Source organism: Danio rerio, chromosome 14 (genome assembly GCF_049306965.1).
Source record: "Danio rerio strain Tuebingen ecotype United States chromosome 14, GRCz12tu, whole genome shotgun sequence".
Lineage (NCBI taxonomy): Eukaryota > Metazoa > Chordata > Actinopteri > Cypriniformes > Danionidae > Danio > Danio rerio.
The window spans coordinates 6,030,420-6,048,304 of NC_133189.1; the positions used below are offsets into that span (position 1 = coordinate 6,030,420).

Below are 17,885 nucleotides of genomic sequence, written 5' to 3' on the forward strand. Positions count from 1 at the left end.
GTGGCGTCCTGGACAGTCATGCCCTGCTGGAGTCTCCCACGATGGAGTCAGCGCTTCTTTCGGATAAGAATAGCTGTCGGCCGCTGCGGTGAACTTCACAGAGCCTGAAAGGAGCGGCTGCAGAGAGATTGGAGGATTCATTTCAACACGTTGGGTCGATTCCAGGGTCGTCCTGCGCTGATCAAAGGTTACAAAGGAGTAAAGCAGGCAGGAGTCTGGAGTTAAAAGCTTTTTGGATCAAATGATACTTTTTATGCTATAACATTTAGGATCTGTGATGTTTCTAGGCGGGACATATATATATAATAAATAGTGTATGAACGATTATTGCACTGAAATGGTTACAAAAAAAGAAACTTGTTTGTACAAATAGCAGTTTTTTTTACATTCATTCAGAGATTGAGAAAAAAAAATCATGTACAGTTAAAGTCAGAATTATTTGCCCCCCTTTTATTTATTTTCATTTATTTTTTTTATATTTCCCAAATGATGTTTAACAGAGCAAGGAAATTTTCACAGTATGCCTGATATTTTTTTCTTCTGGAGTAAGTCTTATTTGTTTTATTTCGGCTAGAATAAAAGCAGTTTTTAATTTTTTAAACACCATTTTAAGGTCAAAATTATTCGCCCCTTTAAGCTAATTTTTTTTTCGATAGTCTTCAGAACAAACCATCATTATACAATAACTTGCCTAATTACCCTAACCTGCCTAGTTAACCTAACTAACCCAGTTAAGCCTTTAAATGTCACTTTAAGCTGTATAGAAGTGTCTTGAAAAATATTGAGTCAAATATTATATACTGTCATCATGACAAAGATAAAATTAATCAGTTATTAGAAATGAGTTATTAAAATATTTGGGTAAAAAATAAACACGGGGGCTAATAATTCTGACTTCAACTGTATCTGTGTGCATCTAGAAAGTGCGGTGCTGTGAGGTCATTTTAATGTGTACATATTTTTCAGAAACATTTTAAGTCTTATCACCTCTTGCATCAGCCCTCCTACTCACCCCATCACCAAAAATGTGTGCAAAAAAAGGAAAGTTTTGAGTAAAAGTAAACCCAAAACAGCAGCACTGCTTGGACGGACTCCCATGCGTGAACACTTGAGGATCTTCTAGGATCCGTCTGGCCTGAGTAACTCTTGGAGGGGACACCCATGTGAAAAAAAATACGGCCCGCTATTATTCAGCCTCGAGGAAGAAATAATAAAAAAGGGGGAAAGAAAGCGAATCCGTCAGACATCTAAATCAGCTGACATCCCCGCGCTGTAGGTGGCTGAGCTGCAGCGCCGCGTCTGATAACATCAGTGAGAAGTTAAACAAAAGGCATTTTTCCCTCAAACCGGCCATCTTTCAGCTTGACTACTGCTGTAAACATCATTCCAGAACACAACATTATGAGACATCTTACCCTACATTCCAGATCCTCCTTTTTAAAGTCTCAGGGCTTTGCCAAAAGAAGACTCCTAAGAGTTTGGAGACTCACGGAGGGGGGAGAGTTGAAAAAATGTACCAGTGTTCTGACTTTCACCTTCAAGTCTGTTATTGACACATCGAGCGCTGGGATAAATGCTCTCTAGTGGCTCATGCAGACTGTCTAATGAGCTGGCTGTCATCAGCAGAAGTAATTTCTCCCAGAACAAGGTTTCATACCAGAAGTTTTGGAGATCCATTTGGAAAAGGAATAGTTCCATTGACCTTAATACCTTTCCGAACATTCGCTTTGAGCATTCCTTCACTCCCTCTCGGTTCTAATTGATTTCATAAAAGCGGTAATATGTAAAAGCGAGGAGGGGCTCTGTTGATATAACCTTGAATCTAAATGATCCTTGAATCCCCATGTTGTCTGAGAAACTCTTCACTGTCTTTAAACGCCTCATAACTTCCCTATGACACATCTTCTGGACCGTGTCTTTAACTTCCACAGCGCGCTTCACCTCTTTGTCTCGTGTCCTGTGGCAAATTATCTACCGTTACCTCTGCGTCAAAAGCCAAGTCCCTGGCGTAGGCTCTGGAGGCCTACTAGTTACGGCCATCTGAAAACATAATCATGAACGTACACTGCAGATACCAGTGTGTGGAAACATATTTCAGGACCCATCATTTCTTAAAAGCGCTGTTGTCTTTGAAACAGTACTGGACTCTGAGTTTCGGCTCAAGAATACACTGACTATGCATTACATCAGGGGTGTCCAAACTCGGTCCTGAAGGGTCGGTGTCCTGGGGAGTTTAGCTCCAACCCTAATCAAACACACCTGAACCAGCTAATCAAGCTCTTGCCACATAAACTAGAAACTTTCTGGCAGGTGTTAAAGGAAGTTGGAACTAAACTCTGCAGGACAAATAACCTGCCTACCTGCTCACTGTTTATCCTCTTTCTTGCCTAATTCCCACTGTTCCCTTACCATCCTTTTCATCCCTACAATAAAGTCTAACTCAAAGTGTGGAGTGGTCCATTCTGGTTAAAGTCAAGTTCGCTTTTGAATGAGTCCATCAAAGTAGGGCTATGCAATTAATTGAAATTCAGTTTCGATTCAGTTCCCCCACCAATGTCACGGCTTAGTCTCTTATTTATTAGGAGTCACCACAGCAGAATGAACTGCCAACTATTCCAACACATGTTTTGCACAGCAGATGCCCTTCCAGCCACAACCTACTATTGGGAAACACCCATAAACTCTTACATTCACACAGACACTCATACACTATGGCCAGTTTAGTTCATCCAATTCACCTATAGCGCATGTCTTTGGACTTTAGGGGAAATCGGAGCACCCGGAGGATGCAAACTCCACACAGAAATGCCAATTCGAACCAGAGACCTTCTTGCTGTGAGGTGACAGTGCAAACTACTGATCCACAATGTCGCAAATCCACAACTCTTCAATGATAATAAACTGCACATAAGTATGTTAGGTTGCAGTAGTAGTCTTGTGGCAGCTTGAGATTCAACAATGATTAATTGCATTATTCTGCTGATTAAATGAGTCATACGGTTCAAAACAAAAGAAAAAAAAGGGATTATAAATGTTTTTAAAAGAAGAACAGTTCTTGCATCTTTTAACAAGAATAATTGTGACATTTTCCCTTTAAAAATATGTGAATTAATCAAATCCGCGTGCACTATTTATCATGGCACTGAATGTGAATGTTTAGCATCCCAGTTGCTACATTCTCTCTCGATCTCTCCCACTGTCTGTCTCTATAGATTTCAGCATTGAATATCTAAACTAACAAAGAGTTTCTGCTAGTGAAAAAGACATCCAATAAATACCTATACAGAAACAAAGTCACACACTTGATGTCTTATTTCTAAATATCTTGGATGCATGCATTATATCTGATGGCAATCTTAGGTTTTCCATTGGATTTAAAGGCGGCACGGTGGCTCAGTGGTAGCAAAGTTGCTTAACGGTGAGAAGGGGGCTGGTTAGAGTTGGTGTTTTTGTGTGGAGTTTGCATGTTTTCCTCATGTTCATGTGGGTTTCCTCTGGAAGCTCCGGTTTCCCCCACAGTCCAAAGACATACGCTATAGCAGGGGAGCTTAACCCTGTTTCTGGAGATCTACCTTCCTGCAGATTTCAGTTGCAACCCTTATCAAACACACCTGTTTGAAATTATCAAGTGCTGTTCAGGTCCTAATTAATTGGTTCAGGTGTGTTTGATCAGGGTTGGAGCTAAACTCTGTAGGAAGGTAGATCTCCAGGAACAGGGTTGAGCACCCCTGCCCTATAGGTTAATTGGAGTGCATGAGTGAATAAGAGAGTGTATGGGTGTTTCCCAGTACTGGGTTGCAGCTTAAAGGGCTTCCACTGCGTAAAACATATGTCGAAATAGTTGGTGTTTTATTATGCTGTGGCAACCCCTTATAATTCAAAGACTAAGCCGAAGGAAAATAAATGAGCCACCAACTCATTCAAGCCCAGTGCTAGTAAACACCCACCCACAATCTCATTCACAAACATCGACAATGAAGCTAATTCATCTGCTAATTCAAATCCTTTGGACTATAAGGGTAAACCCACACGAATTAAATTTTATTATTTAAAAAATAATAAGTAATTATTGCAAAGCATTTTCGGTTTCAGTATTCAGCCAATTGCATCCAGAATTTTTGCAATAGCAAATGGGGTTAAAAATGTTTTAAGCTTGTCCACCTTCAATCACTTCTAGAGACAATGGAAAACCAGAATGTGGTGAATGTGTGAAGTACATTGCACATCTTTGCTTTGTACCAAACCACACATTTTACAGCTAAAATCGTCATTGCATCTACAACCTTTCAGTTTGCTCGCTACATGCTTATTAGCTGAGGTACTGTAAAGAGGGAAGGGTAATGAAATTTGAACACCAGTGCTCACACGAATACATAATGGAAACAGAACTCTCACTTGATCCTCACAAGTCCTCACCTTAGAATTATAAGGTTACATCTGACATTTTTGTCAAAATTGAGTTATTGACATATTCTTATTAAATGACAACTTATTTACATTTTAAACATTTTTATAAAAAAAACAAAAACAAATGTTACACACATACTGTTTGCTATGGAATGCAAAAACACTGAAGCTCAATTTCTCAATATCGTTCAGAACACAGATAGAACCTTATAATTCCAAGGTGACGAAATGTCAATATCAGGTTAAACTACGCTGGCCGAGAAAGCTAATGCAATGCAATTTAAGAAAGCACATGCATTAAAGAAAAACACCAGCAAGTTAAGGAAAGATTAGTTTGACAGCATACGTATTGCAAATTCCCACAATGCAAAGAAATTAACGCCTGATTCACACGGGGCTTCAGGGTCAATGCTTGACAGAGAACTTGTCTGATGTCAGCCAATGAAATTAGGCAGCAATCGGCTGCTGTCTGAGCTGGTGTATTTGCATACAGCGATCTGATTAGCTGATGCTTCCATCTGCGCTTAAATTGTTGAGAAATTTCCAACTTCTGCAGTTAGCAACGCCATTGAATCGGCTCCAATGGATCCACAATGCAGTTTGGCAACACCTGACGTCACCCATTCAAAGTGAATGGGAAGTGTTGACGTTGACACCCCGTGTGAATTGGGTGTAAGAATACTCGCTGCATTTTCTCACAACACATGCAAATAACATGAAACACACTGGAAAAGTTTCAAGAGGACCCAAAAACGTGACGGACCCGGCTATTTAGGCTACGATTATTGAGACTAATAACATAAAAAATAAAAAAAAACATCTTTTAAAGATCACCTACAACATCACTGAGCAATAGTCAAGGCACAATAAGCAAATCACAGCCATGTCTCGTTATTGAGTGCCTTTGAAACATTTCTGTAATGTTCTGTGCTATTTGCATGTGTTGTGAGAATTTGCAACACGTATGCTGTCAAGCGATGAAGAACTTTTCTTAATTTGCTGGCGTTATAAGTAATTTCATGTGCTTTCTAAAATTGCAGTGCATTAAGCTCTCTCGGCCATCGTACTAAACAGAACTCGAGAGAAAGTCAAAGCAACATTTGTCATCCATATATTCGAATGTCACAAAAAAGTCACATAACATTTGCTCATTTTCTATATATAGTTAAACAGGTTAAACTACGGTGGCTGAGAAAGGTTAATGGGATGCAATTTAAGAAAGCACATGCATTAACAAAAAACACCAGAAAGTTAGGGAAAGATCGGTTTGACAGCATACGTGTTGCCAATTCTCACAATACAAACAAATTAAGACCCGATTCACACGAGGTTTCAGCGTCAATGCCTGACAGAGGGCGTGTCTGATGTTGGGGCTGACACGATCATCATTGCAGCGTCAGCCAATGAAATTAGTCAGCAATCGGCTGCTGTCTGGGCTGGTGTATTTGCATACAGCGATCTGATTAGCTGATGCTTCCATCTGCGCTTAAAACATTGAGGCAGTTCCAACTTCTGCAGTGAGCAACGCCCCTGAATCGGCGCAGACGAATCCACAACGCAGTTCGGCAACACCTGATGTCACCCATTCAAAGTGAATGGAAAGTGTTGACGTTTACGACCCGTGTGAATTGGGTGTAAGAATACCTGCTGCATTTTCTCACAACACATGCAAATAGCATGAAACACACTGGAAAAGTTTCAAGAGGACCCAAAAACGTGACGGACCCGGCTATTTAGGCTATGGTTATTGAGACTAATAACATAAAAAAAAAACATCTTTTAAAGATCACCTACAACATCACTGAGCAATAGTCAAGGCAAATAACAGCCATGTCTCGTTATTGAGTCCCTTTGAAACATTTCTGTTGTGTTCCGTGCTATTTGGAATTGTTGTGAGAGTTTGCAACACGTATGCTGTCAAAGCAATGAAGAGCTTTTCTAAATTTTCTGTCATTTTTGGTAATTTTATGTGCTTTCTTAAATTGCAGTGCATTAAGCTCTCTCGGCCACCGTACTAAACAGAACTCGAGAGAAAGTCAAAGTAACATTTGTCATCCATATATTCGAATGTCACAAAAAAAAAGTCACATAACATTTGCTCATTTTCCATATATAGTCCTCTTTTTAATTATTATTAACAGAGGTCAAATAAATTCATCAAGTCGTATTTACAGAGAAAGGCAATAAATATTTTATAATAGTAATAAAATTATTATTTTTTGCATACATTTGTTTTTTAATCGTACGTGTGTCATGATTGTTAGTAACGTCTGACAGACAATGAGTATATAGACGTGTGTATACTACAGCTATACCCATATGGAGAGTCGACCTCACCAACAGTGGCTGGAGTCCTCTGTTCACATGTGTTCCAGATGCTCTAGAACGTGTTCTAGAACTCGATTGTCAGGTGAACCCATTTCATTGGCTGAATGACCAGGAAGTAGTCAAATCTGACACTTAAAAGAGCATCAGGGGCGTTAAGAGCAATGCATCAAACCTGGTTAATGCATAACATGTTTTAAGCATGTTTTGGTTGCTAACTTTTAGAAAACACACACGGTGATGGCTTAGAGTGATCCCGAAAAACTCATTCCACTCCCTTCATATCTAGACTGTTAGTTCTCACACACATTATTACCACATCTAAAGCTGACATCTGGCTAGTCGAAGCTGAATCTCAGAATACGCATAAATCTCAAAGCGTTCTGCGCGTTTGGTGTCCGCTCAGATGCGTTCGACAGAGAGGAACGACACGGTTCTTCAAAATATTGCACTCAAAGCTTCACGTTTACCTATGGAGGCTTGCAAAGGTCATATGCCTTTATAATCTCTCTCTCTCAGCCGATTCCAGTGGAAAATATTGGATCCTTGTTGTCAGAAATGAAGATGCAAGGTTTCCCAGACGGTGCGGTTTGCTCTAGTCGGTATTCCACAGTTTTAACAGGAAGCAGGAGACACTAGTTCCTTACAGGTCATCCTTAGTTAATCCAGTATAAATAAAATAACAGACACCAATATTACATAAAAAAGACCCACATTCAACAGCTGGGAGAAACTTGATGCTTCTGAAATATAAAAATAAAACATCTTTGAGTTTTTTTTTTATTTTTGTCTCTTTTCGGTAGCCATTGTTTATTTATGTCCTCTTCCTTCTCCAGTTTCGGATAAGATTAAGGTGATTGTGGCAAGAAGTACGTCGAGTCCTTTGTGAACTTGAGTCAGTTTGTATTGGGGTTGGGTTTTAAACGCCGTGCCCTTCGTGTCCTTTTCGTTACCGTTGTGAAAAGGAACTTTTCCGGCAGGTCCTCTTTTCCTTTGGGTTGGCGCTTCATGAAATGCACTTCCTGCTGCGTCTGCGTGGTCTTGGAGCCTTTTTTAGGTCGACCCTTTCGATTGAAGCCCAAATACCAGCCTCTGTATTTGGCCGACATCAGCGCCGTGTAGTTGTTCTCTAAATATTCCTCCACGAAGACGCACTCCTGGCTATTCCCATTGGGCTGAGGAGAAAGAAAAATGTTGAAATATTTAATTATTACCATATTTATTACAGAAATAAAAACACAGGCATGTTAATGCCATTTGAATTTTAAAACAATTAATTCCAATAAAGAAAAACATTATTTCAATGTTAGATTCTAAGTGGACTGCAAAAAAATGCCAAAATGCAGGCAATGCAAATATGAAAATTGGAAAATTATAATGATAATAAAGTATTGAATACAAAAAATTGTACTCATTGTAAAGTTGTATTGCTGATAGTTGAGAACATTGATTGTAAAGTAGAAATAATTTTGCTTAGCAACATTCAGCCAGTTGCTAAGACAGTCCAGTCTGTTGACATTATCGGAGGACAATGTGGACCTTTTGTTTTGAATGATGTGAGCTGAAAGTGAGAACAGTCTCTCACAAGCAGGATCACTGAATCCGCATGTGCATTTCGGTGCCTAATTTTGTTGCCACTGGTGCTGCAAAGGACGTAAGAAGCATCAAGCGGTACATCAAAAGCACCCACAGGCACGCGCTGTGTCACACCAAAGACACATTTTTACAGGGACTTTGGTCACATCCTTTCTAAACATTTAAACAACTTTAAGGGATACGGACGTCAAAATTTGTTTTTGTTGCTAGCAATTGCGCGTGCACACACACAGACACACACAACGCGCGCAGGACAGCACAGCACAGCCGGAGCGACTCCCTTCAGATTCAACACGCATGATCGCGTTCATCATATTTGCTTAAACTAAGCGTTCTTAAGTAAGGCTGAATTTCACAAGGATTCTGACAAAGCAACGTGAAGCAGAGGCTTTAAAAAAGTTGCATTAAAGGGAGAAACACGACAGAATGGGCTGTCTTTGACAACTCACGTCATCATCTGAGTTTCACTGAGTACATTTACATGGATACCAATACTCCGCTTTTAATATGATTAAGATAATACTTTGATTAAGAATCTACCATGTAAACAGCAGTTTTTGAAATGCGGAGGTTTTTCTTTCAGTTTCGCATGTGGTATCAAATTTCATTAAAACAAAATTCGAAAGATTAAAAATGAAACATACGAAATTAGATGAAACTCTGGAGAAAAGGCTGGATAGCCTGGTAATGCGACATTGTTTTAAACCGAAAAGTGCTTCCTTGGTCTTATCCATATTTCTTGGCATGTTGAACACACGTCAGCCACAACAGAATTTTTTTTTTTTTACGTGTTAAATATTTCAAATTAATCGCATGCGTTAATGCACTAATTTTGACAGCACTAATATATATATATATATATATATATATATATATATATATATATATATATATATATATATATATAAACTGTATATATATATATAAACTGTATATATATATATATATATATATATATATATATATATATATATATATATATATATATATATATATATATATATATATATATATATATATATATATATGTATGTATGTATATACACAACAGTTCTGTCTGGTTCTCGAATCTGAATGGCTGATAGCTGTGTGATATTCACCCTCCTCACCTTTCTGTATTGCTCGGCCCAGAGTTACAGCAGATCAATAAACTCACTGCAGTGGGACAAATATTGCTGCTGTTGGACAACATAATGTAAGTTTGAGGCTTTTTTAGGTGAGAATGTAGTTGTTTAGATTGCAAATATGCAGTTTATTTAGAAGAATAGAGGCTATTTAAATATTTATAGTTTGGGAGATACAGCATCCATCAGCCTGTCATACTGAGCAGAGCAAAGATGGTTGACGTTCCACCACAAGATGGTGACAGACAGCATAATAAGTCCTTAGAGAAGAAAAAGTCAGTGTAATTTCAAATTACAGCTGATCAAATCATTATAAAAAAGGTGAGTGACATTCCAAGTCAAACTCTCTCTTTTGTATGTTGTAGTGCTGTATTTATACCATAGTAATTGGGTATTGTTTGCTTTGCTTTGGCTTTTTCAGGGTTAATTATTGTTATATCCCAATTGCAACAAAGAAATACTAGGAAATGTCTCTACACTGATGTCATTTCATGCCGTTTAGCCTCATAATCTTAAAATGTGAATGTCACTTTAGATATTACGCTAGAGAATCATTCTAATCTTAGCTCTAAATTGACGTTGGTGAATCAAAGATTTATGCTGTTCTGACATCAGCTGCAGATGTAAATAAGTGGCTAAGAAAGTAGTTTCTCATACAAAAGGATATTTAGACTCGCCATGTTTGATTTTATTTTTTAAATACATGATTATGCTACCGAACTGTTGCATAAACACAATATCACATTCGTAGCAGTGCGATATGGATGTATATTGTCACTGGTGGTACACTTAGGCACGCCTCCCACCAGTGCCAATATACAGGTATATCACACTGCTACAAATTGAATATAGAACTTAAACAGGACAAAATGCAGATTTTCATGACGTGTCCCCTTTCAAGTTTGCTTAAAAACTGATCTGTACTGCAAATACAACTCTAAAACTGGCAACATGACTCACACTCTTTCATAGCATAATGTTTTTAAAGATTGACCAGCCTCTCTGGCCACAAAACACAATATCTGAGCCCTTTAAAATGAGGGTCAATGTAAAACCAGCCTATTCATGGCAGACATGCAGGGTGTTGCTCTTTCCACTTACATTTGTGTGTGGTATAGGGCAGTCGCAAGAAGTTGGAAAAATGGACAATTTAAAGTTCAAAAGCACAGCCTCAATATGTCATTTTTTTGTTTAAATGGATGGTATGGAAATATGTGTTGACTGGTCCCATTTTGTAACCTTCAATGGTTGGATACAGTAGCAGAGGTTTTAAAAACAAATACTCAAAATTGGTCCCAGCTATAAACTTATACATCATAAAAGCTAAGCATGAAACACAAGAGTAATCATAATCTGTACTGGAGTGAAGTTTTAGCTCTAAATACCACACAAATAATGTTTAATAACTCTTTGAATCTGTCCCTTTTAGGCTTTGATTCAAATTTTGGACCTATTGCTTTAAATTCAAATGAGAGTGTGCTCTTTTCAAAAGAGGGCGGAGCTAAAAATGCCTATTTGTCAGCATAGTGGCAGATTCAAAAACAAGGCTGACTTCCTATGCTAATGAGGGAGAGATTGTCACTAATGGGCGGGGCTTTCGCCCTCTGATGACACGTATAATGAGAGAATATCAATCAAAGTGTTTCTGCAGACTGTTTAAATTAAGTGTGCTTATAAAAAATTAATTAATTAACTTTTAGCATTGGAAGCTAAATATATTCACAGACTGCTGCCACACAATTGGGTTTAAACTCTTTATAAAGTGATTTTTGCATAACAGGTCCCCTTAAAAGTCCAAAACAAACACCCAAGATCCCCCCAAAAAGTATAGCCCTAAATAATTTTTTCTGTTCCTTTCTTTATTTTCTTTGCATGACAGTGTTGGGGTCCGTTTACACAGAATGCATTTTTCCTTTTCAAATCGCTTATTTTATATTGTTTTTCGGACTACACACACGCTTGATGGAAATGTGTCACTGCTACGCTTGCTTCTCGAGTCATTTGAAGTTGTTTTTAGGCGCCGTGAAAGACGGTCATTTGAAGCGCTGCTCATTACTGTCAGTCCCACAGCAGTGGACCAATTAGAAGAGTTTGGAGGTGGAACTTCTGTTGCAACTTTCTGTTTACAGGCACTCTGTGGCTGTGTCCAGATGTTGTACGTGCTTTATGCTGCCCTATTTTTCCACAAACATTCTAAAATGTTTCATCCCGCTTTTTTAGAAGCAAATATTATTACCCTTGTGGTTTATGCTGTGCTTTTTTTACCTAACCATTCCGAACCATTGCGTCTCGTATTTTTAAGCAAAGATTCATTTCGTGTGAAAGAGCCTTTAACAGTCCTTCAAAATTAATCAGATATTTTCAAATGGGATGTGTGACAGTAAACCTACCTTTCCAATAATTTTGCCGTTCTTGTTCATACAGATGTAGTATCCGCTCTCCTGCCCTTTAATTCGAACGTGACTCCCGAAAGTCTCTGTCTCCACCACAAGCAGAGCTGCAAAATACAAAAGACCAAAAATTAAAACACAGTTTGCAAAAAGGCACTGACATCAACATAACGCTCACAGAACTAAAACATTTTCTTCAATTTCATAACAATCATTTGTGACAATTAAGCACATTTTTGACAAAGTTGAAAAAAACCTACATGTAATAAAATCTACATGGTTTAATGATAAAATAAATAATAAAAATGTACATGTATTATTTCAAGTATACTTGATTTCAAATTCATGTATTTATTGTAGTCTTATTTATTATTTTTATATTCTTATTTTTGTGTAAGAAAAAACAGCAAACACATAAATTAAAAGTAACTTATTTACTTTTCAATAAAATACATTTTTAAATTAAATTAAATGAAACAATTAACTGTAAATTACACTTATATTTTTTTAAATGAATGCCAAATAGATATATTTTTTCTTTTGCATTTGCAGTGAAATATGACTTAATACATTTGAATAAAACATTTGAATAAATTATTTATTTATTGTAGTTCATTATTTTATTCATTATTCATTATTAATTGTAGTTCATTATTATATTCTTATTTATATGTATGAAAAATAGCAAACATCAATTAAAAGTAATTTGTTTACTTAAAATAAAAAAATCAATTCAATTAAAAAATTAATTCAGTTAAATTAAGTTATTTACTGTCTTGACAATTAGACACATTTCCCCCTTTTTTAATTAATGTCAAATATATGTATTGTTATTTTTGCATTTTGCAAATGTGATTTAATAAAAAAAATTATATATATGAAAAAATACAGAACACATAAATAATAATAAAAAAAAAACTTAAGACACAAGGCTTACTTAAAATAAAAAACAAAATAAATAAATCCACTGTTTTGACAATTAGGCACATGTCCTACTTTTTTTTTTTTTAACTAATGCCAAATACAAGTTTTTTTTTTTTCACTTACATTTTTTTTGTTAAATGACTTAATAAATGACAATACACAGTAACACAGTGAATTAAATTAAATTAAATTGATTAATTAATTTAACGTAATTTAATTTATTTTTAATTATATTTATTCACTGTGTTAACAATTAGGCACATTGTTTTAAATTAATGCCAAAAATATAAAATTATTATTTTTTTGCATTATTAGGAAAATATGACATAAGTTTGTAACAACCATTCATTTTTATATTATATACACAAAATGCATTGTCAACTAATATAGCATACAGAATACAGTATATATACATGGATTAATATAAATAAAAGAAAATGTTAGAAAAGTCTATGATTCATTGCACACTACAGCTCCAGAAATACCAAGCTCTCTCTCTCCTTCACCATTTTTCTTTTTGGGTCTCTTCTCTTGGGGGAAAGCAATCTGCTCGACTCCTTAGAGCAGTTCAGATCCCCAGAGATTGGGTTTCCACTTGCCTTTAGTTTGTGCCCACTCAATCAAAGAGTTTAAGATGATCCATTTGTTTAACACACTGGCCTATTCAAAGGTGCTCAAAGCACAGAGGCTTAGAGCGCAACACCAAATCTGTCCCCTTCCAAACAGCCCCAGGGCAACACGAGAGGAACCACTAATCCAGACTGGCCATTTCACAATACACAAGAGGGAGAAGTGTCTTAATATTCCTGGATTTAAAGGAGACATAATATTCCCCTTTTCATAACATAAAATAAATCTTTGGTGTCCCCAGAATTTTTCCGTGAAGGTTAAGCCACAGATCATCTATTAGAGGTTGATAAATTTGCCTCTATTCAGGTATGACCAAAAACAAAGCATTTTTGAGCGGACATGTCCCTTTAAATGCAAATGAGTTACAGAAGAGGGTCTTTAAATGCTATCAGAAGCTCCAGAAACAACATCACTAGCATAATTCATGCAACCAAAATTTCAGGAATGACCAGATTGAAGCCTTACATGTTCTTTGTGTTTGTTTTTTAACATGGTTAGTGGTCACACTGTAAAAAATATCCATAAATAAGCAGTTTTCCATATTTTATGATTCATGTTTTTTTTAATTCTTGTTTATTTATGTATTTGAATCGCATTATGAGACCTTAATCTTTCTTCAGACAACTTTTAACCTTAAAAAGTTCAAAAAAGTTACTTTTATTAACGTTTTTATTAGTTTAACGTGATATAATGTCTGGGCTGGTGTTGTATATTTTTACAGTCTACATGTATGTAGTTGTTGATTTAGTAAAGTTGATTGTAACCCATCGACTAGCAAGTTAACGCTCAATTCTGATGTGGTTGCTTACATTACACTATCAGTACATTCCTCTTATCTTCACAAAAATACTAAGACTATACACTGCATCATAAATGAATGTTTATGAATTATGCTGATGGTGAGCGTTTTCACTGTAAATCTAATGAAAGATCTCTGGTCTCTGTGAATACAGCCTGAGACAATGGAACCATTCTTAAAAATTTAAGTTAGACCAAAAAGTATTGGTTTTTACCCATCCTTAAGAGTTAAACTGACCTTCACATATGAAGCAGTGATGCCATGGGTGGAAACATGGATTATGGCCCAATCACGATTCTACCCTTTAGCCCTTCTTCTTATCCATTGCGTGTAGAGGTGACCTGATTCTCTTTCGCTTGAAAGCGTAGGGCTAAGGGGAAGGGCTATAGCCCTTTACAGTCATGCTTTTAAAAAAATTATAAATATACTATAATAATACAATAAATACTATAATGATATACAATAAAAATACTATATATAAATTGTAAATTTCGCTATCTATAATCCATAATAACAACTCCTGTATAGTATTCCCACAACACACTGAAATACCCTGTCAGAAAAGTGGCTGGGAATGACCTTTTTACGGTATAACATTCATGTTGTTTCTTGTGTTTACATGGATGAATATGGCCACGGTGTAAATACATGGTACAGTCGCAAGCTTATTGCCGCATTATATCGTTATGATAAAATTATACCCAATTAGTTGTCAATCTCAAATGAGCTCGCGATGACATATGATGACGTGTGCGGGTGCTGTAGTGCTGTTCCATTTCTTAGTGGTAAATTTGAAGCCCTTTCCCTTTACACTCTGTTTCAAGGGCCAAGGGGAAGGGGTAGGGGTACAAAAATAGAATTGGAATTTGGCCCAAGAATGATATTATATAATAAGATCGCCTAACTATGTCACAACCTGAGAGCTTGAAATCAAAATGGTAAATCCGACCTCATTCTTCCACACTGTAAAACCCAAAAAGTTAAGGTAACTCAAACCATTTGAGGAAACCGATTGCAAAAAAAAACATTTAAGTTAAAAAACAAATCCCAGTGAGTGCTTTGAACTTAATCCATTTGAGTATACGAAGCAATTTGAGCACAGTACAACCCAATAAATGAAGAGAGCTCAACTGTTAAGTACTGTAAAACCCAATAAGTTAAGTCAACTCAAACAGTTTGAGGAAACCGATTGCTACAAACCATTTGAGTTTAAAAACTAATCTATATGTGTACTGTGCACCTACTCAATTTAAGTTGAAGTAATGAGGTGTTTAATTAACTCATTACCTTCAACACTGAGTTCAAAACTCTTTTCAAACAAGTAGAATTCACTTTCAGTAAATTCTGAGTTAACTACACTCATTTCATTTGATAATGTTGACTGTTGGCTTTTACAGTGCAGGATAAAGCTTGCAAATACAAATTTACAGTTAAAACCAATGAGCTGACTAAACCCATAGTTTTTAAAGCGATAAATTGACTTTACTCAAAAAAGCAAGCCTGTTGCCTTAACATGATCAAGCAAATTAACTATGTGCATAAGTATATTGAAATTACGCTAAAGGTACAGTACTGTATGTAGGCTTGACACCTAGTGGTGGAACTAGATATTGCAGTCCAAAACAAAAACAAAATATTTTTTCTCCCAAAAAAAAAAAACAAAAAAGGTTCGAACTTAGTGGAAGGTTTTTGTGCATTTTGCGGATAGGGATGCAAAAAAATAATGCATGAGAGAAAAACACTTGTGTGGAAGTCTGAATCTGCATCTTATTTTGGAGGCTGCTACTGTCCTTTGGAGGTTTCATATTTGGTCTAGTAATAAAGATAAAGATGAAATACACTGCGTTTTCTGCCAAGACAACACAGGGTGCTGAAAAACAATTGGGTACAGTGGCAGTGGGCTGGTTATAGAGACCAAAACAAAGACAAACATTCAGACACTGAAAGCACATTTTTAAAGAAGACTAACTGACTTTAGCATTGTTTTTCAGATAAACAAGTATGTTCACATAGCATGTTAGCATGTTTCCTAAATATCTGCTTGCATATTACAGGATTTTTATACTTTAGATTACTCAAAAACATTTGTATTTATTGTTTTTTTTTATGTTTTCTGGGCTTGTAGACCTGATTATAGCATTAAGACATAACGAAAGTCAGATTTTCATGATATGTCAACTTTAAATGAACACAGTACATAAAACTCCTGCCATCTGTGCATCTCTTACAGCAGCTGATTTCCTACTGGTGCAGCTTATTAATGCATAGAAGTCAACATGAAGCACTGACCTTCACTAATGTGAATGTTTTATTACCCCAAGCAGGGGTGAAAGCGAAGACGCTTTTGAGATGTTTGTGGGAAGCCGAGCGTTTGCTGATAAATGAGCCAAACGAGTGTAAGATCTGATCCAGCACTGTGTGAGCTCAAGGAAATATTCAGATATAAGATGTTTTCATGTTGGTTTTGCTTTATTCTGGGAAACTGGTATCATTAAAGTCAACTGTTCACCACCCATTTGATGTGTTATTGAATAAAACTGGGTATTCAGTTGGGATGGGTCATCAATTCCTGTTAGATAGAATCAAGTGTTCTTTATTACTGAATATTAATCTTTAGAAAATTGATGGCAAACAGCAATTCCCATTGACTTATAAAATATTGACTTGTACAGTATTTTTTTCTGTTCGAGTTTGAGTTTTATGATTCACTTATTCAAGTGATTCAGTCAGAATGAGTCTCTAGTTAATGATTCACTGATTTAAATGATCCAATCAGAGCGAGTCTCCAGTTATAGATTCACTGATTCAAATGATTTTGTCTGAGAGAGTCTCCAGTTAAAGATTCACTGATTTAAATAATCTGGTCACAGCGAGTTTCCAGTTAAAGATTCACTGATTCAAAATATCTGGTCAGAGCAAGTCTCCATGCAATGATTCAGAGATTCAAATGGACCATTCTCAGCAAACTATAGTTAACGGGTCACCGATTCAAAAGATCCAGTTAGAGCAAGTCTATAGTACCGATTCACTGATTAAAATGATCTAGTCAGAGGAAGTCTCTATTAATTATTCACTTATTTGAATCATCCAGTCAGAGTGAGTAACCAGTTACAGATTCTCTGATTCAAATGATCTGGTTAGAGCGAATCTCCAGTTAATGAATTACTAATTTAAATGATCCAGTCAGACTGAGTGTTCAGGTAATGAATAAAAGAATCAAATGATCCATTCAAAGCTAGTCTCCAGTTAACGATTCACTGATTAAAATGATCTGGTAAGAGCGAGTCTCCAGTTTATGATTCACGGATTTAAATGATCTGGTCAGAGAGAATCTCCAGTTAACAAATCACTGATTCAAATGATCTGGTCAGAGGGAGTCTCCAGGTTATGAATCAGAGATTCAAATAATCCATTCAAAGCTAGTCTCCATTTAATAATTCACTGATTGAAATGATCTGGTCATAGCGATTCTTCAGTTAAGGATTCACTGATTGAAATAATCAAGTCAGAGCGAGTATGATTCACTGATTCAAAAAATGCAGTCAGAGCGAGTTCCAGGTAATTATTTATGAAATTTACAAGTTTAACTTTTTAAAATTAGCCAAGAAAGGGAGATCCCCAGAGCTTGGACATAGCAACATTTGTGTAAAATGACAGGGTAGATTGATTTTAAAAACATAAACATAATAT

At 36.3% G+C, this 17,885-nt stretch overlaps 1 protein-coding gene across 2 annotated transcripts in view; it reads right to left on the reverse strand.

Moving 5' to 3' along the window:
- Positions 1-6,506: 6,506 nt before the first annotated feature.
- Positions 6,507-17,885, reverse strand: part of fgf24 (fibroblast growth factor 24) — a 39,561-nt gene continuing 28,182 nt past the window's right edge. Inside the window, exons 4-5 of one of the 2 annotated variants that reach the window (XM_009307694.5) lie at positions 11,843-11,949; positions 6,507-7,907 (exon numbers count right to left, since the gene is read on the reverse strand). In XM_009307694.5, coding sequence (XP_009305969.1) covers positions 7,629-7,907; positions 11,843-11,949 — 386 coding nt within the window. In that variant the 3' untranslated portion in view covers positions 6,507-7,628. 2 annotated transcript variants of the gene reach the window in all.